At 52.5% G+C, this 24,733-nt stretch overlaps 6 protein-coding genes across 6 annotated transcripts; 4 read left to right on the top strand and 2 right to left on the bottom strand.

The window, feature by feature from the left end:
• Positions 1 to 51: 51 nt before the first annotated feature.
• On the bottom strand, positions 52 to 1,646 carry B0T26DRAFT_876278 (uncharacterized protein; the record flags this gene model as incomplete). Its single annotated transcript, XM_060448098.1, has 3 exons — positions 52 to 350; positions 518 to 1,326; positions 1,412 to 1,646. 3 exons carry the CDS (start codon positions 1,644 to 1,646, stop codon positions 168 to 170), a joined length of 1,227 nt encoding a protein of 408 aa, XP_060290040.1. The 3' UTR covers positions 52 to 167.
• Positions 1,647 to 2,829: 1,183 nt separating this feature from the next.
• On the top strand, positions 2,830 to 3,717 carry B0T26DRAFT_806871 (INO80 complex, subunit Ies4; the record flags this gene model as incomplete). Its single annotated transcript, XM_060447207.1, has 2 exons — positions 2,830 to 3,263; positions 3,408 to 3,717. The coding sequence occupies 2 exons, from the start codon at positions 2,830 to 2,832 to the stop codon at positions 3,715 to 3,717; spliced, it is 744 nt and encodes a 247-aa protein (XP_060290039.1).
• Positions 3,718 to 5,460: 1,743 nt separating this feature from the next.
• B0T26DRAFT_657576 (uncharacterized protein) lies at positions 5,461 to 5,637 on the top strand (the record flags this gene model as incomplete). Its single annotated transcript, XM_060438796.1, has 1 exon — positions 5,461 to 5,637. A coding segment is annotated over one exon (177 nt), but the record flags the coding sequence as incomplete, so codon positions are not given.
• Positions 5,638 to 6,080: 443 nt separating this feature from the next.
• B0T26DRAFT_680906 (uncharacterized protein) lies at positions 6,081 to 6,623 on the bottom strand (the record flags this gene model as incomplete). Its single annotated transcript, XM_060440564.1, has 4 exons — positions 6,081 to 6,159; positions 6,247 to 6,346; positions 6,393 to 6,485; positions 6,584 to 6,623. 4 exons carry the CDS (start codon positions 6,621 to 6,623, stop codon positions 6,081 to 6,083), a joined length of 312 nt encoding a protein of 103 aa, XP_060290037.1.
• Positions 6,624 to 12,395: 5,772 nt separating this feature from the next.
• B0T26DRAFT_756744 (uncharacterized protein) lies at positions 12,396 to 12,975 on the top strand (the record flags this gene model as incomplete). The annotated part of the gene is made up of 2 exons (XM_060446151.1): positions 12,396 to 12,492; positions 12,548 to 12,975. 2 exons carry the CDS (start codon positions 12,396 to 12,398, stop codon positions 12,973 to 12,975), a joined length of 525 nt encoding a protein of 174 aa, XP_060290036.1.
• A 1,372-nt stretch (positions 12,976 to 14,347) lies between these two features.
• Positions 14,348 to 16,443, top strand: B0T26DRAFT_756743 (uncharacterized protein; the record flags this gene model as incomplete). The annotated part of the gene is made up of 3 exons (XM_060446150.1): positions 14,348 to 15,682; positions 15,751 to 16,287; positions 16,348 to 16,443. 3 exons carry the CDS (start codon positions 14,348 to 14,350, stop codon positions 16,441 to 16,443), a joined length of 1,968 nt encoding a protein of 655 aa, XP_060290035.1.
• Positions 16,444 to 24,733: the final 8,290 nt, after the last annotated feature.

The raw sequence follows: 24,733 nt of genomic DNA, 5'->3' as shown, positions 1-24,733 counted from the left end.
TTGGCGGGCCTTGTATGCTGTAAGAGAAGGCAGGTACGCCTAATCAAGGTGGTCATGATGGAGGGAACAAGAGGGCAAGCAATGACTGGCATTGGTAAAAGACTTCAACCTGGCCCTCGCAAAGGAAGGTGGGCGAGGGCCACTATTTATATACATAGTTAGGTGGCTCAATCTGGCGGGTGCCTGGGCCGGGTGTTTGGGGCCAGCTGGTGGCGCCTGGGCCGGACCGGGCGTTTGGGGTGCTCTTTCCTTACATATGCCAACTTGAGGTTCAGAGCGTACTCGGCGCCGATCTTGGCGTACGTCTCAAAGTCAACAGTATCGTCGATATATTCCCGGATCAGCTTGTCCTGGAATACGGGGAGGAGACGTCGCTTGAATCCTTCTTCCACTCGGAGCAATTCTTGCGGCACTCGCCGGGTGGTCTCACAAACTCATTACGGAAGTCGTGGTAGTTCTATTCCGTCTTCATACGGAGAGCCTCAAACTCCTCGGTAGCTTCCTCGGCCTAGTTCACATCACGGAACTCATTCTTCAGCCAGGTCAAGAGTGCTTCTGAGGTCTCAATCTGGTTTGGGTAGGCGTCCTCGAGGTACGGTTCCAACTGGTACGAGGCTTTGCCCGCTAATCGGAACTCGATATACGACTGTCGAGCGCGGTCGCTATCATAGTAATCAGAGTTGACGTCCAGCTTGTTCTCAATCTGCCGCATCCAGGCGTTAAACGTGATCTTGTCCTTATCATTATAGAACAGGGGGGTCGGAGATCTTGGCGCTACGACGAGTAGTGCTATCAGTTGTGGAGAAAGGGGTTGCACTACGTAGTGATCCGCTAGTAGCGTTGTCGGCGATGATACGACTCGAGGTGTCGATTTATCTTGCATCTTCTGTATGATGTCATCCTTATTGGCTATGACATCATTCAGGCTCGCGATAATCGCGTTATTGGCATCGTCGACGGGGTTTTCGATGCTAGGGCGGTGTGCCAGGGAGACCGCTGCGGCTTCTGCTGCTACAGTGGCAGAGCGAGTGGCTTGTGCCAGTCTCAACAAGGCCCGTTCTTTGATATTGCTGATAATGGTTGACTGGTGTCGGGCGATACTGTATAGCTGAGACATCTGATCGTACCAAGAGTATGCCAGTAAAGTACGGAGCTTGAACTCCCGAAAATGCTCATCCGGGTGGTTGTTGGACTGGCTTTCGAAATCCTTGACGTTTATGGTTCCTTCAAAGGTGATCTGGTCAGGGCCTAGCCAGGGACCAAAGAGTAGGCCAGGACCCTCTTTGTTTCGGCGAACATGGAGGACAGCCAGGTCAGAGAGCTTCTCTTGAAGATGTTCATCGATATCTTCGCTGGTCATTATAAATTTGTCACTGTCAACTTCGCCAGTGATCCGTGTTTTTGAAATCACGAATGTTCACTTGGTCATTAGCAGGGGAGAGAGATCGGCCTGCAGTAAGCGTCGTGGTGTTTCCAACCACCTTTGTAGATATGGCTGTCATCTCGATCTGCTTAGCCAATGCGGATAGCGCAGTATCGGACTTCTTACGCGGGTGAGTTCTCGCAAAGGCCTCGCGGTCGAAGTTGGTCTCGTTCACGGCATCCTGCAGGACTGCCTGCAGTTGCAAATCGTCGTTGGCGGGCATCTTTGCCTGCCGTTCGCCCTACAGTGCCCCGCTTGGAGTGCTGTATTCGTTCTTCGGTCGGGCGGTCGTACACCTCGAGTAGCGATCCCGCGATTCAGTTCTGGTTTATCCCACACATGGTCAGCATGAAAACAACATGGGTGGTCAACTTGCTAGCCTAGTCATCCGGTCTTAGGACCCGAAATAAGGGCAAGTTAAACTTGTGCTAGCACGGGGCGGGTGGAAATGTCAGGCTGGCACTCTGCCAGCGCCACGTCACTGATCCCCAAGGTAAGCGCGAAGCCCCCAGTAGACACAGTTTGCTGTGGCACCCGCCCTTGGCTGTGGTTTTTCAAATCTTCCTCCACGCGCCTCGGCTCCTAATTCACAAGTTTTGCTGCGTAGTATACGTTTTGCTGAGTAGTATCGTTTTGCTGAGTAGTATCGTTTTGCTGAGTAGTATCGTTTTGCTGAGTAGTATCGTTTTAGCTGAGCACACAAGTTTTGCTAAGCAGTACCAAGTTTTTTGCCGAAAAGTTCTTGCGAGTACAAAGTTGTCGCTATCAGCACCGCACTTAGCTGTGGACCTTTGGCTTCTACGTCCCTTGAACCCCGCCAAGGCAAGGGCGAAGACTGCCCTGTAGATGTGTTTTTTGCTAAGAAGTGCAAAGTTGTTCGCTGCTGGCACCTGATCTTGGTTGTGGACTTTTTAAATCTTCCTCTGCCTCGACTGCTTATCATACGTTTACCAGTAAAGTTTTTTGCTGAAAAGTACACAAGTTTTGGCTGAGCAGTACAAAGCTGTTTACTAAGTAGTACAAGTTGTGCTGAGCAGTACGCTAAGTAGTACAAGTTGTGTTGAGCAGTACGCTAAGTAGCATACAAGTTGTTTGCTAAACACAAGTTTGCTGACCAGTACCAAGTTGTTTGCTGCCGGTACCCGCTGTGGACATTTTACCTTTCTAGTTTCCATGTCACTCCCCGCTGGAGCAAGCGCGAACCGACCCAGCAGCCAGAGCCAAAGGCACCAACACGTGATCCCCCAAAAAGCATTATTTAGCAAACCAAATTTTCCTCCTTCACCGAACACTCTTTCCCACATCACCTCTCCATTTTCCCCATTTTCGGTCATCGTCCATAACAAAAAATCTCGTCAGCCCTCATCGACGGCAAAATTATCTCTCACGTCTGAGCTTACCTCAACATGCCTCCTTCCGGCAAGAACGCCGCTGCGCTTAAGAACAGTCTAAAGTCCAACGCGACGGCGGCCAGCATCACGACGGGTCTAAACCCAATCAAGCCCAGCCTCATCGTCACCATGAAGACGGCGCCCGAGAAGCTGCGAGCCATCGTCGACCCCGATTCGGTCAAGGAAGAGACGCCAGTGCGTGAGCTCAAGGAGTCTCCCGCCACGTCAACGACTCTCCCTACCGCCCTGAATTCAAACACGGAGAACGCGTCGGACTCCACTCCGAACACTCCTCCTGCCAGCACGCCCGCGGCTCAGCCTTCCATCATGGGCTCGCCTGCCAACAGACCGAAGGAGAAGGGCGTCAAGCGAGGCGCTGGCGCTGCTGCGATTGGCAACGGCGAGCCCAAGGTCCGCGGAAAGCTTGGCCGCCCTAAGAAGCAGAGGCTGTAAGTGTTGTCTTTTACGCGTTATCGTAGACATGATTACCAAACTTTCGCTTCCTTCATCTTCGCCGCGAGTCGACTACCCCCTATGCCTATGTCAATTTCTTGGGTCTCCTGTCATATGTGCGATGCTAACCATATGCACAGAGAGGATGGAACCATTGAGGGTAGCCGAGGCGGAGGCCCGGCTGCGCACAAGCTCGGGCCCAAGTCGACCAAGTCGAACAAGTCGAGCAAGTCGAACAAGGCGAACCAAGAAGCTTTCAACGCAGGCCTCCGAGCCCTTGATCGGTCTGGAAAGCCGTGCCGGAAGTGGGTCAAGGGACCCTTCACCATCAAGAGCTTCACGGGCTACGAGTGGGAGATTTCGCAATGGGTCGCACTGTCTAAGCCAGAGGACTCTACTCCGGCATCGGCCGAGGGTAGCAGCAAGGAGAACAAGGAAGACAGCAGCTAAGTTAAGAGCGACGCGGGCAACAACGGAGCCCATGTTGAGATGCAGAGCGCCCCGAGTGTGGCCGCTGCCAATTCGCCGGCGCCGTTCGCCGTTGCGGCTGCATGATTACCTTTGAGATCCACCCCTTGGGATTCATACCTACCATCTTGTATTTTGCTTTTTACAGACACTTTCGACGGGAGACGCTTGGAGTCCCGGTTCATTTTAGTTATCATACAAAGAGGGCTTAGGCGTTACACGGATGGCGAGAATGGGATAGGAACCCACTATATACTGCCTGGCTATGCCATTTCAGTGCTTGGCCGGCTTGCCGGGCGTTGGGGATCTGGGAAGGTATTCTATTTTATCATCATTGCCTCCGCCGAACAGGGCTTTGGCTGGTTTGCGGTAGTCTGTTCGTTCGGCAATGTTCGGCAAGCTTTACACTACCATGCCTTCAAAGGGTTGTGGGAACATCAGTACAGGATGGGTTATTGAAGCGTTGAGCACTAATAGACTTTTACACCACCATGCCTTGAGAGGGTTGTGGGCACATCAGTACAGGACGGGTCATTGAAGCGTCGAGCACCAATAGACTTTTACATTTGTGCTTGTTTCTGCTATGGGTTGAGACTGCAGCTGCCTGCCTTGTGACGCGTCGGCGGCTCATTGCCCTGGTGATGCCACGCAGTCAAGCCCTACCAAGGTTGCACCAGAGCGGAGGTAGGATTACGATGGCAGCTGAAGCAAAGGCGAAATCCCCAACGATTTCTCCTTGTCTCCTCCCTCTTCCCTCCTCCCCCTCACAGTCAAATATGTAGCTAATTCAGAAATGACTCGCGAGCCGTGCACAACAATCTCATAACCCCGTTTGTTAGACAGAATGCCCGCATGACCAAAGGGCGGCGGCTTCGCTGCGGCTGCCTGCCTGGGCTTCGGGTATGAATTGCTGAGCGAAGCCGGTCTGGCACCCGCTCCGGCTGTGGACTTTGCCTTGCCGTGCCACGTTACTCGATCCCCTCCAAGGCAAGCGCACCCGTAGTACACAAGTTGCGGCACCCGCTCTTAGCTGTGGACTTCAAATCTTCCTCTACGCCTCGACTCCTAATCCACAAGTTGTAGTACACAAGTTCGCTGAGTACACGTTTTAGCTGAGCACACAAGTTTTGCTGAGCAGTATACAAGTTTTTTACCTAAAGCTTCTTGCTGAGAAGAGTAAAGTTGTTCGCTGCCGGTACCCGCTGTGGACTTTTTGCCTTTCTGGCTTCTACGTCACTCCCCGCCAAGGCAAGCGCGAAGCCCCAAGTAGACACAGTTTGCCGTCGACACGCTAGCTGTGGACTTTTGCCACGTTACTTCCCAAGGCATGCGAGCCCCCTGAGTACACAATTGTTGGCACACAAGCTGCATCGTGATAAATAGACCGTCCACTGCCGTTCCTTGCCAGTTGTCTGGGCGTCTTCTGGCACAAGCTGTCGGCCTCGACTTTGCTAGCGCGCCACGTCAGGCAAGCGAAGCCCAGAGCTGACGGCCGAGGCCCTGACGCAGCTCATCGCCGGCAGCGACACGACGTCCAACTCGTCGTGCGCCCTGCTCCTCCACGTCGCCCGCACGCCCGGCGTGCTGGCCGCGCTGCAGGCTGAGCTCAACGCTGCGGTGCCCGGCTACATCGACGTCCCGACCTTGGACATGGTGCGCGACCTGCCATAGCTGCAAAACGTCGTCGACGAGACGCTGCGCTTCCACTCGACGTTGGGCATTGGGCTGCCGCGGCTCGTCCCGCCCGACTCGCCCGGCGTCACCATCCGCGGCCACATCTTCCCGCCTGGCACCGTGCTCAGCGTGCCGATGTACTCGGTCCACCACTCGGCCGACATCTGGGGCCCCGACGCCGGTGAGTTCCGCCCCGGCCGCTGGGACGCGCTGACGCCCGAGTTTTGAGAAGACCTGGAGTGTTCAGGCGTATCGAATCTGGCGTAGGCGATGCAAGCGTAGGCGATGCAAGGGTAGGCCTAGGGCCTATTCTAACCGCGCCGAATCGTGTTGTCGGCGTTGTTCAAGAAGCCGAATGCGTCGCGACGGACAGCGGGTCGACGCCGAAGCGCACGCGCGCCTCTAGCCACGTGGGCATGATGACTGCGATGGCGTACTTAGCCTGCGCACGGAATGTTAGACGTGGTTGAATTTGACAGCGCATTGAATTAGTTGTCTAAAAAGACTAGAAATACAAGAAAAGAAGGCCCTTTTATACCCAAAAAGTAAACAAAGAAAATCCAGTTGTACTAGCCGGAAGTGAGCGTCATAGAGTAAGAAGTGAGCATCATAGAGGGCTTTCTTAAGATTTAACTCAGATGTGTTCAGATGTGGCTTAAAGTGGCTTCTATCTAGACAACATGGAACGACCTAAACTGGAACACGAGTGTGCGGTTTGCGGGCGAGTTGTCGGCCACGATCATGTCCTGCCTGTGATATTGAACGATAGATTAGCATCTGTCTGTTAATATGGTGTGTGTGTGTGTGTGTGTAGATGGCCCTCGGAACAAAACTCACAGCGTAAAGACGCTAACAGCGCCCACGACGGCCTCGATAGCGGCGCGGTTGACGACGGCCAGAGGGCCCGAGACAACGAGGACGCGCGAGATGCAGGAGTCTCCGGCAAAGGGGGCGGCCAGGTGGTGGCTCCAGGCCGCGCGGACCTAGACGCCGCCCATGACGAGGCGCCAGCAGGAGGAAGCTGAGGAGGCGCTTAGCAGGCGTGCCTCTCTGCGCCAGAACGGCGCACGGTGAGCCTGTCAAGTCCAAAAAGTTAGCATCAACTACCAAGATGTTCCGATTCTCCCTCTTTTTCTTTTCTTTCCACTCAGAAATTTTAGCCTACATGTCTTACTACTCTGTGTCTCGCGAAGGGTGGTGGGCGTCGGGGTCATGATGCGTAGCTGGTCTCTGAAAACTTGCTTTGTCTGAAAACTGGCTTCGGTGCGCAAAGATCAGGAAAGGAAATTCAGAGGCCGGGAGGGAAAACGAGATTTCATACGCAGACTGGGTAGCTTTAAAAATTTCCTAGTTTCCTTTTTAGACAAAACCTGAACGGCCGGGTTGGTCCTCTGCTCGTCGTTCACGCCTCTCTAAAGCACAATGGGCTCTGCAAATCGTGTCGGCCGTTTATCTGAGGTTATCGACATATCCTGTTGATATTGGGGCCGTGCTGATGTGGGGAGGAAGAGTACCTGAAAGATTCAGTGCAGATTAAATCGACGCTGCGGCCTTGTGTAATGTACCTTTGTATGAATATATCGCACAACACTGAAAAAAGGAAATAAGAAAGAAAAAGGTGAAGAGAGGGAGGGGAAATATGACTGTAACTGGCAGAATAGAAGTTGAGCATCCCAGTTCCAGAATTAGGAATCTTGACTACGGCCGGGAGGGGAAGATATCATTGGGGGGAAGCAAGGTGAGTTGTACGCAAAGACGTGCCAATATACTGCGAATTTCGGTTTCCGAGTACGGAATTACAATATACTGCGAATTTCGGGTTCGAGTACGGAATCGCATTGTTGAAATGCTTGCATACGCGGGGCAGTGCCCAGGTTGAGAATTGTCAATTATCTCCCTGTCTTATAGGGCTCTATATGGCCTGGGCTGGAACTAGTTACAGCACTTGCCTCTGGTCTCCTACTCACCATAACCAGCACTCTATCCACATGCATCAAACGCCTGCACTGGGTCCTCAACCAAGGGCACTCTTTACATTTCATAGTTATTAAGACTCCCTTTCAGGCGCCCCTCAGCCGCTAGGCCATAACGCGGTCCCGAGGCTGAACTTGCCCGTTGGAAGCGACATCGATTGCCCAGCAACACAGACTGTGACGGAAACACCAGATGCCAGACCTTCAAGCCCGTTAGTTTTTGAATCAAACAGCTAACCTTGTTTCAAGCTATTGTTTCAAGCTAGAGCATGGCTCGAAGATCCAAGTCCACAATTTAGAATCAGCGAGCCTCAAAAGAGCACTGCCATCAAAATACAGAACATGAAACCGAGTCTCAAACCTGTCGCCAAGCCCGCTCGTAGTCTCTACGTCCTCGAATTGCTGTAGTGGAGATAGGAGTAGAATATTGAATTTTTCACCTCTCCTTGCCTGCTTGATTATGCTAGAAATTCTTAGCGAGTAAGATGCAACGACATTAGCAGCGAGGCTAGGCAGGCAGGCAAGCTGCGACAAGACTATATTGACAGGTGCAAGCGGAATGTCGTTAAAGATTAGGTACGCCGGCGCTTTGAAGTAGGAAGCTAGATAGAAAACAATGAACTATGGTGGTGTTCTGTCATTGAAGCAAACTGCCGGCAAGCGGTCTTGCAGCAAGCTACACAATACCCGGACCAATTGGCGCTTCTGGTGTCGAGGGTGTTTGACAAGGCCGTACAGCGTCGGCTTGTCAAAGCAGTGCTGGCCGCTTCTGCGGCCGTGGACCATCTCGGAGAGCAGCTCGTGCCACCAGCCGCTCTGGCCGCGCGCGTAGGCGAGCATTACAAGCGGTACGGCGGGCTGGCCGAGCTTAACCAGCTCCGCGTACGCCGGGCCTGACGTGAAGGCGTCCGAGTGCGACACGTAGCGCGCCGCGTCCTTCTCGCGCGCCCACTCCATGTTTAGCTCATCGAGCTCGCTGGTGAAGCCGCTGAAAAGCTTGACGATCGCCTCGGCGTGCCACTTCAGGGCATAGTACTGCTCTATCTCTATGTTCTTGGGGTCGACCTTCTGGTGGTGTCGGTTTGGAGTTTGCTGTCTGGGCGCATGTCGTCAATGAGAATTCACATCTTTTCAAACTACCCGGCAGGATTGGAAAAGGTGAGGGGAGGGGGTGGCTCACAAGCTGGCACCCGAACTGGTTCCGTCTGTCTCTAAGCTTGTTGACGACCTGCGGCAAGATATTGGGTCCCATCCTAACCAGGGCATCTCGCTCCGGGCCGATGGCCAAGGCTTTCGAGCTGGAGAGCGGGTTAGATTAGTGACGCCTCATCTTATTAGCTCGGCGGGTCTATGTCAAAAGCCGTTGAACCGCGTCCTCGTGGCGATACCTGTAGACCGGTACCTTATAGCCATCTGCCTAAAGCCGCTTATAGGACGTCACTGTTTGGGTTTTCTGGGTTTCACGACAAGCTCAGGTAAACTAGGTATTTACTGCAGAATAATGTCCTCGTAACCTATGAGTTCTGGTTCAGTCTCAACCTGTATCTATCTACCAATTAGATGTCTGTGACGTTACGGGCGGCTGCTCGTAGCTTATTATTTACGGCGCGGCATTCCGAAACGACCGCCATGTCTAGGGTCGACCCATCGCATCTGGTATATAAAAAGGCCAGTCCTTTTTATAACGCCCTCCTTGCCAAAACGCTAAGTAGCATACATTCGGGTCCACCCGCGCGCGATCGCGTCGTACTTTGCGCGATCTGTCTTGTACACGTAGGCAATCGAAGGCACGAGAGGGTCATCCGGGTTCGGGTCCGTCAGCAGGAAGCTGATGGAGAGCAGCACTACACCTTAATTAGAATACAATATGAAATAAGGACTGGGGTCGTGATTTACCCTTGGAGACGGTCAACACTGGGCTCTACTGCTCTCGCAAAATGTCCAGGCAGATGCTGCCGTTGGCATTGATGTTGGGGTGGTGTTACATGTAAGGAAAGGACAACCCGAACACCAGCCGCGCGCACAGGGTGCACGCTCACCACCTGTTACCAACTGGCCGGAATACTGCCAGTTGGCACAAGCCACTACGCCACGCCATGGCGCCCCGGGCCTGAGCCCTTGAGCACGTATATAAACAGTGGCCCTCGCCCACCTTCCTTTGCGAGGGCCAGGTTGAAGTCTCACGCCAATACTACTCGTTGCTCGCCCACCTTCTTACCTGCATTGTGACCACCTTGATCCGGCGTACCTATCTTCTCTTACATAACGATCCTAGCCCTCTGTGCAGGATGCGTCACGGGCTCTTGCGTGGTTGGCCAGCAAGGAGTGGGGTTGGACCCACCTTCTTGCCCAGGTGCATCCAATTAGGGAGTGCTTAGTGGGGCCGGCGCCAAGACACACTGAGCGCAACCAAGCACGGCTGAGCTGAGTGCTCAGTGGGGCCAGCGCCAAGGCACCCTGAGCGCGAGTGAGCACGGCTGAGCATGCAAAGAGAGAACTCTGATTAGTTACATGAATTAGATAAATACGATGACCGTAGCCACGGTCTTAGATAGTTCTTGCTTGGTTCTTCAAGCAAGCAATACACATTCACTGCACTCATACACTTTGAGTGGCATTCCGATTTGACTGTATTACCCGTGCGATAAGAGCTTGCCCTTTGTTCTATCTTCATAATTACCAACCCCAGCATCCTGTGGAGCCCGTGCTCCCTTACAGACAGACGACCCTAACAGTCGAGTGGTTTGTAATAGTGTAACCTTCGCCCGCAAACTTTCTTTCACGGAAAGAGCCCAATTAGGTTAGCATGTGGGTCACGTGTAAACTTCGCCCACAAACCTTTTTTCACCAATCGCAGCTCCTGTGATCTTTCTTTCTTTTTTCTTTAGCTTAGTTTTCCACCAAATGAATACGATGTGAGGACCCATCCACCAAACTGGCCCTCAAGCAGCCAGAGCCGCCCAGAACCCACGGGCCTATCAGAAGCCTCCTCGAGGCCCCACCTACCCCACTGATAGATGCAAGCTGGTTCGCGCGCACACGACGCGTTGTTGGACTTTTCCTTCTTTCTCTCCTTAGTTTAGAATCTTCGTCGATAGCACACAATGGACTGAGTTAACCTCAATGCCTTGCCCTGGTCGTGACATACGATACATTATTGGCATTTGTCCTTTTAAAGTCTTATCAACCGTGACAGTACCGGGAATGAAGATATCGCGAAGCCATTTTAGGGCGATTCGTCGTCGGTCTAGCCCTTGTGAGGACCCGTCCACCAAACTGGCCCTCAAGCAGCCAGAGCCGCCCAGAACCCCCGGGCCTATCAGAAGCCTCCTTGAGGCCCCACCTACCCCACTGATAGATGAAAACTTATTCGCGAGCACGCGACGCGTTGTTGGGCTTTTCCTTCTTTCTCTCCTCAGTTTAGAATCTTCGTCGATAGCACCCAATGGACTGAGTTAACCTCAATGCCTTGCCCTGGTCGTGACAGCCCTTATTCTGAGCGGTGAACTTCCATTTCTTGAATATTTTCAGCTATAAAGGAAACCACTATTTGAAAATAACGTATGTATTACAAACCACTCGACTGTTAGGGTCGTCTGTCTGTAAGGGAGCACGGGCTCCACAGAATGCTGGGGTTGGTAATTATGAAGATAGAACAAAGGGCAAGCTCCTATCGCGCGGGTAATACAGTCAAATCGGAATGCCACTCAAAGTGTATGAGTGCAGTGAATGTGTATTGCTTGCTTGAAGAACCAAGCAAGAACTATCTAGGACCGTGGCTACGGTCGTCGTATATATCTATCTAAGGCGGACCAATCAGAGCGTTGGTCCTAGGTGATCAGTGCGGTCAGTGTGCTCAGTGCGATCAGTTCCCACTGATCGCCCTGATCATACTGATCGCGCTGACCGCCACGCTATTGGCTGCACTCCCGTGAAGCGGGGAACTACCCCGCTTCCTTGCGCCAGCCAATAGCAGGAGGCTCCGTGCAGCCTCCTGCGAGCCTGAACCAGGATCGTAACAGTATGATCAAAGTACGTAGCCGGCGGCCGAGATACATTTAATGAAGGAAGTCCAGGTACGGGCCCCAGGCCATCTCTTGATTAGAGTCCTATCTTCCTTGGATCTTGGGACCATGCCGTTGCTACCCTAGCCTTCCTATAGGCCTGTTGTAAGAGAAGGCAGGTACGCCTGATCAAGGTGGTCACAATAGGAGCAACAAGCAGGGCGAGCAATGACTGGTATTGGCGTAAGACTTCAACCTGGCCTGAGCTAAAGAAGTGTGCGAAGGCCATGGTCTATATACACGTGAAAGGGGTTACGAGTCATCCTTGCGTAGCCAGGGTGGTAGTGGCGATAGTGCGTGGCCCTGTTAGCGGTGGCGATAGTGGCGATGGTGGCGAGGGTGGCCCTGGTGGCGGTGGCCATGGTGGTTACGAGGGTGGTTTCCTTACACCTGTCTCGTCTTCATTCCAACGATTCTCGGGCTGATGTCCTTAACGGTAGGTCGAAAATCTGAGGGAACTCCGGACGTGTGCCTGAGGGGCTATACCTCAATGTCGTCGGGCAACAGAATGCCGGTTGACTGGGCTGGGGGAGGCTAACAGCTGCGACTGTTCATAGACAGCCAACTTGCTTCAGCAACCCACCTAGCAAAGTCCACCAAGTCTGTGAGGCGAGGTTATTCATGAACAGTGTTCATAAACAGCCCGAGTGTAAATAACACGCGAGGGAGAGGCTCAAGTCAACAACCAATGTCTCTCCCAGAGACATCACTTCTTCTCAAAAACAAACAAACGTTCTGGACTGCAACATCTTCACTACATCATCACCAAAATCTTCATCTTCCGCGACTGCTCTGCGAAGCGGCAATCGTTCTGACTATTCTGTCTATCTTGTCTTACCCCTGACAACAACACTTGCCTCTTTCTGTCTTGCATCAAGAGCCGCATCATCGCGTCTGCTTGCACCAATATTCTCTTCGCCAACCTTCTCAATATCAACAATTTGTCAACATGAACACCAACATGAACCAGATACTTCCCCAGCAAGCTAATGTGGTCCAAATGATTGTCGACAACACGGGAGTTGCACAAAGACAACAGATGAGTGGTAAGAGTATCTATTCCTTGTATTTGAGTCATGACTAACAGTTGATGGTTTCTAGACATTGTTACAAATTCTCAGCAAACCCAGTCCGGACCCAGCCAACCGCCACAGCCAACTCCGAACCAGCTGCCGCAGTCCCTACTCAGCAAGCCTCTTCAGCCCGCCGTAAGCCAGCCGTCAAAGAATGGCCAGAAACCCAAGGGGCCAAAATTGACCCCCAAAAACATGGCCGCCATCAACGAAGCTCAAGCTGCCGAGAGCTACATCTCAAGCCCTAGCCCTGGCAACGTTAGGCTTGCCTTCTTTTGCGACGCCTCGATGTCGACAATCCACAACAACCAGCACCTGTACCTACCCGGCGGCCTGGGAGTTGTGTTCTGTCGGTATGCGCCCAGGACGTATATGAACGGCGATATTGTGAGCATGGGTTTTGCTGTCGGTGCTATCATCGACAACAACCTTGGGGAGGGACTTGCGATCCTCTAAGCCCTCACCATAGCCGGGGAAGAGCTGCACCGGGCGTCAGCCATAACCTCTTAAACCGGGGCAGATATCTCTGACCGGGGCAGATATCTCTGACCGGGCAGATATCTCTGAACTTATAGAGGCAGAGTCCACAACAGAAGTGGAGATGGAACGCGAGATTGAGTACGAGACTGGCCCCCTTACTCGGCGTGTTGCGCAAGCCAGCTCCTACAACCTGGATCAACTCAACCGCAAGCAGCCGAGTTGGTGGCCGCAGCTTTCACAGCGATGGAGCTCAGCGAGCAAGACGCACAACCTACACCTCAAGGCGAGACTTCCAACCGCACCGATCAGTTACGCTCGTATGTGCTCACCTATTTGAGGCCTGGTTCCGAGCCGCAATGGCCAACCACATGCAGAGCCATCACGAGATGCAGTCGAAGAGGTCCGTATCGATACCGCCAAAGGCGAGCTGATGCTCGATTGTATAAACCCACAAGTTCGATAAGGACGGGTACCTCATAAGACGAAGGCGCGGCTCGTCGTGCGTGGAGATCAAGAAGCAAGAGGGGCGTTTCGATACTGGTGTGGGTGTGGGTTGGCGATACTGGTGGGGGTGGGTTGGCGTTTGCTGATACTGGTATGGGTTGGCGTTCTTAGCTGATACTGGTATAAGTTGGCGTTTTGACACTGGTGTGGGTGTGGGTTGGCAATCGTCCTGACACTGTGGGTTGGCGTTCTCCCTGACACTGGTGGGTTGGCGTTTTGATACTAGTAGTAGGTTGGCGTTCTGACACTGGTGGGCTGGCGTTCTTTGCTGATACTTGGTGGTGACGGCATCAGGGGGTGTTGTTTACTTGTTTATGTTAGCTAGTGACCACGTTAGCTCCTCGTTGCCTGCTTGTTTGTATTGCTGGCCGTCAAGGGGCATGTCGTTTACCTTGTTTGTGCTGGCTGGTGACCACGTCAGTCCCTCTCTCATTACCTATTATAGCTGACTGGTGGTGGTATGGGTTGGCATTCTTGATACAGTAAGTGTGGGTTGGCGATACTGGTGGGGTGGGTTGGCGTTCTTGGCTGACACGGTGGGTTGGCGTTCTCACACTGGTCGGTGTGGGTTAGCAATCGTCCCAACACTGGTCGTGGGGTGGGTTTGCTGTTCGCTAACACTGGTGGTTTCCGTCGCACCTGCTTCTTTAGTCCACCCAGTCCGGCTCTTCTTGTTCCCTTTCTTGTTTTGCTTTCAACTTTTCAAAACTTCGATTTCAAAACTTTGATTGTTCCTGACGCCTCACCAGCTCCCTCGGCACCCGCGACCTGCAGACAACCCACACGTCGTTAACTACCTACCTGCTTACTTATTTGCCTTTATTCAGGTTCCGTGTATCCAGCAATGACGGGCACACGCTCGCGCCACCGCGAGCTGCCTTTCCTGCACCGGAACTGGATCAGAGCCACCAACCACTGGTACACCAAGACGGGAAATAACGCGTCGGCGCCGTCTCGCAAGCGCCATCGCGTCGACAACGACCATGATGGCTTTCCGTTATTTGAGCCTTATGCCACCATCACGCGGGCCCTCCGCATCCGACTCGTCAAGGTCTGCCACAAGGACGCGCCTCGCGTCGAGGAGGCGCCTCGCGTCGAGAATGACATCCTCGACGGCCTAATTCCGCCAAACACAAATCACTTCAGAGTCCGTTGCAGCATCGAGTTCGCGTGCCGTAGAGGTGACCAGGATGTCGTCTTGCACGCCGACAGCCAGCTGTGCGAAGTCGACGTGTTCAAGAACCCCGCCGGCTCCTCTCCAATGGCGCGCTTCTCCTCCATCCAGCCCTTCTACATCCCCGAGGACAAGATCAGTCTCGAGCGTGAGGACATGGTCTTTGGCCTCGCCAACTCGTACCAGGTGGTAATCCGGCTTGAGTCCGGCGGTGGTATCAACTGGCCTCCCAATGACCTCCTCCCACCCGGCAACTCGGCCCATTGGAATGACGGACGGCTCTCTCCTCGGCAGTGGGCGTTCACCGCCACCATTGTCGACTTGTACGACCGCAACCGCAAGACCATTCGACTGAGGCTGAAGAAGACTTCCCAAGGCGACGAGATGACTGATTTTTCCATAGACGTCGATGTCGGCTGGTTTACGCCAGTTTCCAACCAGCTCGCGCGTGGGAAGGATATCAAGCAGTCTGTTACAGTGTCTGCCCCGGCCGATGGAGAGGCAGATAAGCTCCCCGACCCAGGTCGAACCAGACGGCCGAGGCCAGAAATCAACTACAACGTCGACCACATCTGGAAGACGGCCGTTAGGAGGCAGCGCAGGAAACGGCCGAGGTTAGACGACGAGATTGATCGGCCTGACGAGCCTTCCATCACATATCTGCTCCTACCCGGGCAAGTACACATTGAGAAGCTCGCGTGTCTGATTTGCGGTGCGGAGACGGAGCGGATCAGCCAGCTACGAGCTCATTGCCAGAGCCACTCGCAGTTTGACTTTTTTTTCCAACGCCGGGACACCCGGACAAAGGGAGAGCTCAGGGTTCGGGTTACGCCAGCCACTGATGTTGCCCAAGCACTCGGGCCAAGAATTTATCAGCTCGGTCCCCCAGTCAAGCTACTTGACCTGCGTAAATATGTCGAGGGCGACTTCTCATGGGTCAGGTCTCGTCTGGGCCTAGATAACGATGAGGAGATTATTGAAAAACTTTTCCCGGCGCCTCCCAAGGTAAGCCTCTCTACCGAGACAGTTCTCTCGCAGTATAAAACTGACAGTAAAAACTGACACGTTCCCAGAAATTCGGTAGCGAGCGGCCAGAGAAGTTACTGGTACCCAACATCAAACAGGCGCTTTTTGACCCGATAAGCAGAGCACAACTTGTGCCAGGCGCTGAATACCGCCCCCGCCCGGTAGACGATTCATGGCTTCTTCTCAAACGTGCTGATAGCTTGCGAGACTTTACCGACGTCTCGCCCGAGGAGAAGGATTACATGCCGGAATGGGACTCGTTTATCATGAGAAACAATCATATCTCTTCTGAGCAGTACCTGCCGCGCGTCTTCGTCGGCTTTGTGAAGGAGAAAGCGGACTGGCTTGTGTCCAAACGGAGTCGGATGGACGAGTTCAGCAAGCATGCTTCTATGTTGCTGATAAGGGGAGCCATCGACGAGGCATCCATTCTCGAGGCCACCGAGAGCATCAACGAGGCGAGGACCAAAGACTCTGGCGAGGCGCCCAAAGTCTTACCCAGGCATCCTGGTACGGGCACGAGCGGGTGCAATGCCTGCGGCAAACCTGTGCCGGTATCGGCAATGTTGACTTGCTCTAACAAGGTAAGTGGTCCCATTGTAGCCTAGTGGGTAAATTTGAAGGAGCGCTTCTAACGTTCTTAGGCGTGCAAAAAACGTCTATACCACGTGGGTTGCGTGGACGGTGTGGACGAGGAAGATTTGGAAGAGAACACTTGGGTGTGCGGCAAGTGCTCCTAGAGCTAGTTTGCTCAAGGAATATGCAGAAGCCGTGGCACAAATGTTGGCATGCAAAGACATGCAAAGCCATCCAAAACAGGATCTACGTCTCAGAGACGAGGCAGACAGGACCTCGTCTCAGAGACGAGGCAGACAGGCATTAATATCTCTGAGAAGGGAGATGTAATAATATCCGAGAGAAGGGAGATGTATATAGTCCCAAGCAACACAAGCAACACACATGACGCGACCTCCTTTGCCTTCTATTACGGCGGTGGTGACGGCGGGCGTATCGTTTGTTGTGCTGGTGATGTGGCTCGGCCGTATCGTAGACGTATATACATGGCGGGTGCTATATTAGGTGGTGGCTGGCGCCGTGTTGTTGCTAGCTGCTGTCGTGGGCAAGGGCGGTTGTTACGAGGGCTGCTGGGTTGCTGGGCGTGTTTTCTAGGTGCGTCGGGTTGTCGCTGGGCTGCTGGGCTGCTGTTGTTGGCTGAGCGGGAGCGATTGTTGCGAGGGCTGCTGGCTTGGGCGTGGTGTCTAGACTTGTTGTCGCTCTGCTGTGGGCTGGTAGTGGGTGTGCGGGTGGTGCCGCTGGGTGTTGGCCGTGTGTGTGGGTGGGTGTGTGGGTGACTGGGTGGTGGTGGGTGTGTGGGTCTGGGTTGGCGTTCTTTTTGTGGGTTGGCGTTCTTTATGTAGGTTGGCTTTCTTTATATCAGTTGGTGACACTGGGGTGTTCATTGCTGACACTGGTGGGTGGGAGTTGGCGTTCCTGACACTGGGTTAACGTGGTGACGGTGCGTATCGTCTGCTTTGTTGTGCTGCTGCGGCTGGTGATGTGACTCGGCCGCGTTGTCGCGACCCATGTCCCCGCGGCTATGATACACCAGAGGAAGGCAGTGACGAGAAAGAAAGCACCTACAGTTGATGGGAGCCAATGTGGATTGCTGTCGAAGAAGGCTGTGGCGGCTGCGGGATGTCAGCAAGCAGTGCAGCACGGGGAAGAAGCAGTGTAGCACGAGCAAGAGGAAGGCAATAACGAGAAAGACACGTACCTACAGTTGATGGCTGATCAAGACCGCAATATAGATTGCTGTATCGAACAAGGCCCGACGGCAACGGGTGTCATTAAGAAGAGAAGGGCGTGACGGCGGTTTCGCGGGATGGCTTGCGAGCCAATGCCGAAGCTGTGTCATTGGACGTTGGAGAAGGCCGTGGCGGCGGTTTAGCGGGATGGCTTGCGAGCTAATGCTGTGTTGAAGAAAGCCGTAGCGGCTGCGGTGGGATGTCAGAAGGCAGGGTAATGAGAAAAAAAAGAGAAGGACCTATAGTTGATGGCTAAGACGAGCCAATGTAGATTGCTGTGTCCTGTCGAAGAAGTGTATCGTATCGAAGGAGAAGGCCCTAGCGGCTGCGAGATATCAGCAAGCAGTGCAGCACGGGGAAGAAGAAGGCAGTATGAGGAGGAAAAGCACCTACAGTTAATGAGAGCCGATATAGAATGCTATCGTTGAAGAGAAGGCCGTGGCGGCTGCGGGATGTCAGCAAGGCACAACGAGAAAAGAGACGCACCTACAATTGATAGCTGAGACGAGCCAATATAGATTGCTATGTCGTATCGAAGAAGTATGTCGTATCGAAGAAGGCTGTGACGGCTGTTTTGGCGGCATGTCAGCAAGGCAGTGCAACGAGAAAGAAGAGAGTACCTGCGTTTGGCGGGATGGCTGATCAAGACAATGTCGATTGCTATGTCGTGTCAAGGCAAGACAATGTCGATTGCTGCGTTGTAGGACACCGTGACAGTGCAACGGTAAAGGCCGTGACGGGGATGGCTTGCGAGTAGATGCTGTCGTTGCAAAGGACAACCGTAATAAGGACAGAGACAAGGTCGGACGGAGGATACGGCAGACGGACGACACGGCAGACGGTAAGGCAAGGCCGTGACGGCTCCGGTTGGCGGGATGGCGTGATCCAGCCGCAATGTAGATTGCTGCGGACGAGGCAGATGAAGAGAAGAGAAGAACTTGCGAAGTGAGTTATAGATTGCGTGTTAGGCGGTGCGGCAGGGTGGTGTGTTGTCCTTGAAAAGGAGTAGGTGCAACACGGGAAGGGAGAGGAAAGGGGGAAGCACCTGCAGAATGGCTTAGTTCTAGACCGAGCCATGGTGTCAGAGGAAGAAGGAAGCACCTGCAGTTTGGGGATGGCTTGGTTCTAGACCGAGCCATGTAGATTGCGTGTCAGAGGAAGAAGGGAGCACCTGCAGTTTGGGTAATAGCTACCGAGCCAATGTGGATTGCGTGTCAGGGGCGTGTTTTCATAGGGTGCAACACAGTTATCTGCCATTACCATATTACTTTGCTAGTTGTCTGCTACCATGGTACTGTGCTAGTTGTCTGCTACACTTTGGAGGTACTGTGCCGAGACTGCATAGACCGAAGATTGCGAAAAGGGCAACAGTGCTGTCACTGAGTTCTGCCTTGCGGCATGTCAGCCCAAGCCTCAAGGTGCTGCGAGCAAGTGATGGCAAAAGTCCACAGCCAGGAGCGGGCAGCTTGTGTACTTGGGCTTCGCGCTGCCTTGGAAGCCAGAAGGAAAAAGTACAGCCAGGGGCAGCGAAGAACTTGGGCAAAGTGTGCTCAGCTAAAACGTGCCGACAGCAAACTTGTGTGCTACGTAAAAGGGCGGGTGCTATAGCTTGTGTACTCAGGGGGCTCGCGCTTGCCTTTCCGGGGAGCTGACGTAGCACAGCAAAGCAAAGTCCACAGCCGGAGCGGGTGCCACAGCTTGTGTAAGGGGTTCGCGCTTGCCTGCGGGGATCAGTGACGTGGAGGCCGGAAAGGCAAAAGTCAGCGGGTGCTAGCAGCGAATAACTTTACTCTTCTTAGTAAGTGTGCTTAGCAAAAACTTGTATACTACTTAGCGAACTTGTGATAAGCAATTGAAGCGCGTGGAGGAAGATGTACTCCGCAAACAACTTGTGTACTTGTCAGCAAAAACTTGTATTCAGCCAATAACTTATACTCAGCGTACTGCTCAGCACAACCTTGTACTACTCGGCAAAAACTCGTGTTCAGCAAACAACTTGTGTGCTACTCAGCGTACTGCTCAGCACAACTTTGTGCTACTTGGCAAAAAACTCATATTTGGGAAAAAACTTGTCTCCACTCAGCAAAAGACTTGTATTCAGCAAAAGGTGTACTGCTCAGCACGACTTTACTTGGCAAAATACTTGTTAAGCAAAAACCTGTTTGCTACTCAAAAGACTTGTGTTCAGCAAACAACTTGTGAATCAGGCAGTTGAGGCGTAGAGGAAAAGTCCACAGCCAGCGGGCAGCTTGTGTACTTGGGCTTCGCGCTTGTCTGAGCAGAAGCCAGAAAGGAAAAAGTACAGCCGAGAGAGGCCAGCAGCGAACAACTTTACTCTTCTCAGTAGGTGTCTACATAGTATTACAAACCACTCGACTGTTAGGGTCGTCTGTCTGTAAGGGAGCACAGGCTCCACAGAATGCTGGGGTTGGTAATTATGAAGATAGAACAAAGGGCAAGCTCCTATCGCGCGGGTAATACAGTCAAATCGGAATGCCACTCAAAGTGTATGAGTGCAGTGAATGTGTATTGCTTGCTTGAAGAACCAAGCAAGAACTATCTGAGACCGTGGCTACGGTCGTCGTATATATCTATCTAAGGCGGACCAATCAGAGAGTTGGTCCTAGGTGATCAGTGAGCTCAGTGCGGTCAGTGTGCTCAGCGCGATCAGTTCCCCCACTGATCGCCCTGACCATGCTGATCGTACTGACCGCCCCGTTATTGGCTGCACTTGAGCGGAGTGGGGAACTACCCCACTTCCTTGCGTCAGCCAATAGTGGGAGGCTCCGTGCAGCCTCCTGCGCGCCTGAACCAGGATCGTAACACATAGCTAAAACTTGGCTCTCTCGGCGCCGGCATTACCGGCACAGGCACCCCCCGGAAGGGTAACTGGCCCGTCCTACTCCTACGTTGAACTTGGTAGCGATTTTATGAGTCCTGGCAGAGGCTAATTTGACGATGCTCTCTATCACGGATAACCCTGATTCCTAGGAACCAATGTAGGTTACCCTCATTCCGTAATTCGAATTGTTTTCCTTAGTCAGTCGTTAAGCCGCATCCTCATCTTCCGGTACATAATTAGGATATCGTCAACGTAGAAGAGGACAAAGGCTTTGTCGTTGACCAAGATGCAGGCCTCCTCTGTCGACTTGGAAAGGCCTAGGTTAAGTAGGGCTTTCGAGAGCTCTTTATACCACAAAAGTGGTGAGCTTCGTAGTCCATATAGAGCTTTATCAAACTCCACTGTTCCAAGCTCCTTTTTTCTGTCAGGGAGCTCCAAGTGTACCACTTCGTTGATGTTGCTATTCGGAAAAGCGTTGACGACGTCGTACTGCTGGATTTCTAGGTCGAACCGGGCGGGTATAGCGATGGCTACCCGAAAAGACCTCGCGGCGAGCGTGTGGGTGTAGGTATCGCGGATGCTGCTTTCCTGAAGGTCCCCTCTAACACCAATGCGTGCCTTGCACTTGGCTAGGTAGCTTGCCTAGTCGAATTTGTAGGAAAAACCTACATCAGAGGAAGCACCTTTCCTGAGGCCAAGGTTTGGTCAACCTTTCTCCATGTGCCTTTGCGTACGAGAGCTCGTAATTCCTCGCGGCAGGCCTCCTCGAACTCTGCTCTTTCGGCTAGTGTGCTAGGTCTTTGAATGCCCTCGGGGGATTTGGTAAGCCGTTACGATGAATGCCGTTAGTTGTGACGGCTGCCGAGAAGACGTGGTGGAGAGTGTGATGCAACCCCTGGATTTCCTCCTCTTTGTCGAAATTAAGAGGTAGGCTCAGAGCGTTTACTAAGTCCTTCGACTTCCTCTTGCTCTGTTGTTCAAAGAGCCGGCCTTTCTCGGTTTGTTTGCGTACCCTATTGCTTCTTCTAGCAGGGCGTTCGTTCTCTAGGGTTGACGGCCCTGCTGATGAATTCCTCGGTAGGATCAGGGGGTTCGCGAGGCTCACCCGTGGATTCCGAGGTGTCAGTTGGTTAGGTAGCTAGGGGATATTAGTAGGTGCACCCTCAGTATCTTTCTCTATGCCAGATGAGTGCTCAGCCCTGACCTGTAAGGCATCGTTATGATTAATTAGTGTACGATGTGGTCGGCGTTGAGGCTGGCGTAGGCAGTCCACCGTCATCGGCGTTTTCGGTCGCCTTGCTTTCTTCCACCCCCAAGCTGTCGCCTTGGGTATCTCTGGTGTTGACTACGATGCAGTCTTCCACAATCTCGTCGTCTTCGGCTACGCCATTGAACGTTGGTGGCTCTGGAAGTGAGAGGATTTCCGTGGGCCGGTTCTAAGAGTGTGGCTCTTTTTTATGCGGGAAAATGAGCTCCTGAACCGGTTCCAAGAGTGTGGTTCTTTATTGTGCGGGAAAATGAACTCCTGGGCCGGTTCCAAGAGTATAGTTCTGCGGGAAAATTAACTCCTGGGCCATAACAATCCAATAGCTAGATTGTGGTTGACCATTTTACAGCCCTGCCTCAATGAGTTGACTGTGTGGTGATAATGTGACTCTTTGTGCGGGAAAATAAACTCCTGGGCCGGTTCCCTAAGTGTGGTTCTTTATTGTGCGGAGAAATGAGCTCCAGTGCCGAATCTCACAGCTGAAGAGTGTGGCTCTTTGTTGGACGAGAAATGAGCTCCTGGACCGGTTCCCCAAATCCCAAGAGTGTCGTTCTTTGTTGTGCGGGAAAATGAACTCCTGGGCCAGTTCTCCAAATCTCTGAAGAGTGTAGTTCTGCTTTGTTTTAAGGGAAAATGAGCTCCTAGACCGGTTCCAAGAGTGTGGCTCTTTATTATGTGAGCTCCTAGACCGTTTCTAAGAGTGTGGTTCTTTATCGTGCGGGGAAATGAGCTCCTAGACCGGTTCCAAGAGTGTGGCTCTTCATCGTGCGGGAAAGTGAGCTCCTAGACCGGTTCCAAGAGTGTGGTTCTTTATTGTGCGGGAAAATGATGGGCCGGTTGCCCAAATCCGAAGAGTGTGGCTCTTTATTGTGCGGGAGAATACGCTCCTGGGCCGGTTCTAAGAGTATGGTTCTTTATCGTGCGGGAAAATGAGCTCCTCAACCGGTTCCAAAAGTATGTCTCTTTATTATGCAGGAAAATGAGCTCCTAGACCGGTTCCAAGAGTGTGGTTCTTTGTTGTGTGAGAAAATGAACTCCTAGCCAGTTCCAAGAGTGTGGCTCTTTATTGTGCGAGAAAATGAACTCCTGAGCCGGTTCCCCAAATCCCACAGAGTGTGGCTCTTCGTTATGCGGGAACTTTCACTCCTGACCGGTCCCCAAATCCCATAGTGAAGAGCGGAACTGACCGGTTCCCCAAATCCCATAGCGAAGAGCGGGACTGACTGGTTCCCTAAATCCCATAGGTGTGGTTGACCATTTTGCAGCCCTGCCTAACTGTGCGGTGATAATGTACTCTGTGCGGGAAAATGAACTCCTGGGCCGATTCCCTAAATCCCACAGCTGAAGAGTGTGTTCTATGTTGGGCAGGAAATTGAACTCCTGGGCCGGTTTGTAATGCCAATTCCATAGCTGGAGTGTGTGGCTCTTTGTCGTGCGGGAACATGAGCTCCTGGGCTGTTTCTCCCAAAGCGAAGAGTGTGGTTCTTTGTTGTGCGGGAACTTGAACTCCTGACCGGTTCCCCAAATCCCATAGCGAAGAGCGGGACTGGCCGGTTCCCCAAATCCCATAGGTATGGTTGACCATTTTGTAGCTCTGCCTTAATAAGTTGACTGATAATCTGACTCCATGTGCGGGAAATTGAACACCTGGACCGGTTTCCAATGCTAATCCTGAACTGCTAATCCGGTTCCCTATACCAGTCTATAGCTGGAGTGTGGTCTGGTTCATGCCCACGATCAAGTTGCAAGCTGCAATCTGTGGTCACGCACCCGTGGCCTGCCTACGCCCAAGTTGATGTGCGGTAACAATCCCTTTGTTGCGGGACTGAACTCGGGCGGTTTCTAATTCTATAGCTGGAGTGTGGTCTGCTTCATGCCCACGCAAGCTGCAATCTGTAGGTCACGACCATTGTCAGGAGCGCAGTCTTGCCCAGGGTGGCAACTGCTGCAACTGCTGCCTTGTTTGGGGAATTAGCCCTGAGTGCAGCCCTACGTCGAGTCGGGCCCGGACGTATAGACTCAGCCCGGACGCATGAACTCGGGCCCGGACTAGAGAAATAATGTGCGGCCACTCCTTGTTATGCAGATTGAAATCCTGGCCGGTTTCCAATGCTAATCGGGAGTGTGGTTTTGCTTTGTTGGCGGGAATTGACTCCTGGACCGTTCCCCTAAGCAGGGTGGGCGAAATATTTTCAATACAGGGATCAATCCATATCGCTTATCGGCCTTATCGATCGATTATCGATCAATATTGATTCAATACTGCTGACTCATCAAAATACTGCTTAGTCATCCACAATATTGACCTCCTCGTTAGCAAATCCCGCCTCCGTTGTAAGGCCTGACCTAATCCAATGTTTCAAACATTCAAGCATCTCGATAGTAGTCTCTTCTAGCGGCATCCTTTCCCACGATATTGTACGACGAGCTCCAGAAAAGACCTTCTCCGGTTCAGCACTCATTGCTAGAATTGAAAGGATATTGATGGCCAATTGGGATAGTTTTGGCCAACGGATCCGCTGTTGCGATTGAAGCCACCAAGATAGAGCTGAACCTTTAATTAGAAGTGGCGGTTCTGATAGATATTCTTCGAATTCATCTTTGCTTGGTGGCCTTGGGAAGTTCTGAAGATTCCGAAGAAGGACATCATAATCATCGCCATCATCATCGTGGTTTTGCTTCTTGATGACAGTTGTTGGTAGCTCACGGATGTCATGTTGTTCTTTGAAAGCAATCCAGAGCTTTTTGACTGCTTGGCTTGCTGGCTTAATCTACTTCTTCTCCCAATTGTATTTGAGATATTCACTTTTCCTTGATGGATGAAGAAATATCGCAGCACAGTCTTGAGATATTATTTGTCAAAAGTCTTCCAGCTTTGTTGGATCCGGGTTGAAAGGAAAGAATTCGACTTGAAGACCTCTTGGCTCTTCTTGTAATGTTGAACCAAAACGTCCACTGTAAGAAGGATCCAATCAATTGTCGCATGGTCCCCTTCAGTATCCTTTGTTGCTCTGAAGAATGGGTTAAGGAAGGATTGAATCGATCGAAGAATCTCCCAGTCTTGTGGTGAAAGGAAATCGGATTTGAGTTCTTCAAACCACGCTTTTGAATAGGAA

This window comes from Lasiosphaeria miniovina, assembly GCF_030549165.1.
Source record: "Lasiosphaeria miniovina strain SMH2392-1A chromosome Unknown B0T26scaffold_8, whole genome shotgun sequence".
NCBI classification, from domain to species: domain Eukaryota; kingdom Fungi; phylum Ascomycota; class Sordariomycetes; order Sordariales; family Lasiosphaeriaceae; genus Lasiosphaeria; species Lasiosphaeria miniovina.
The sequence above is the reverse complement of the archived record's forward strand: the minus strand, read 5'-3'. Positions and strand labels throughout refer to the sequence as shown.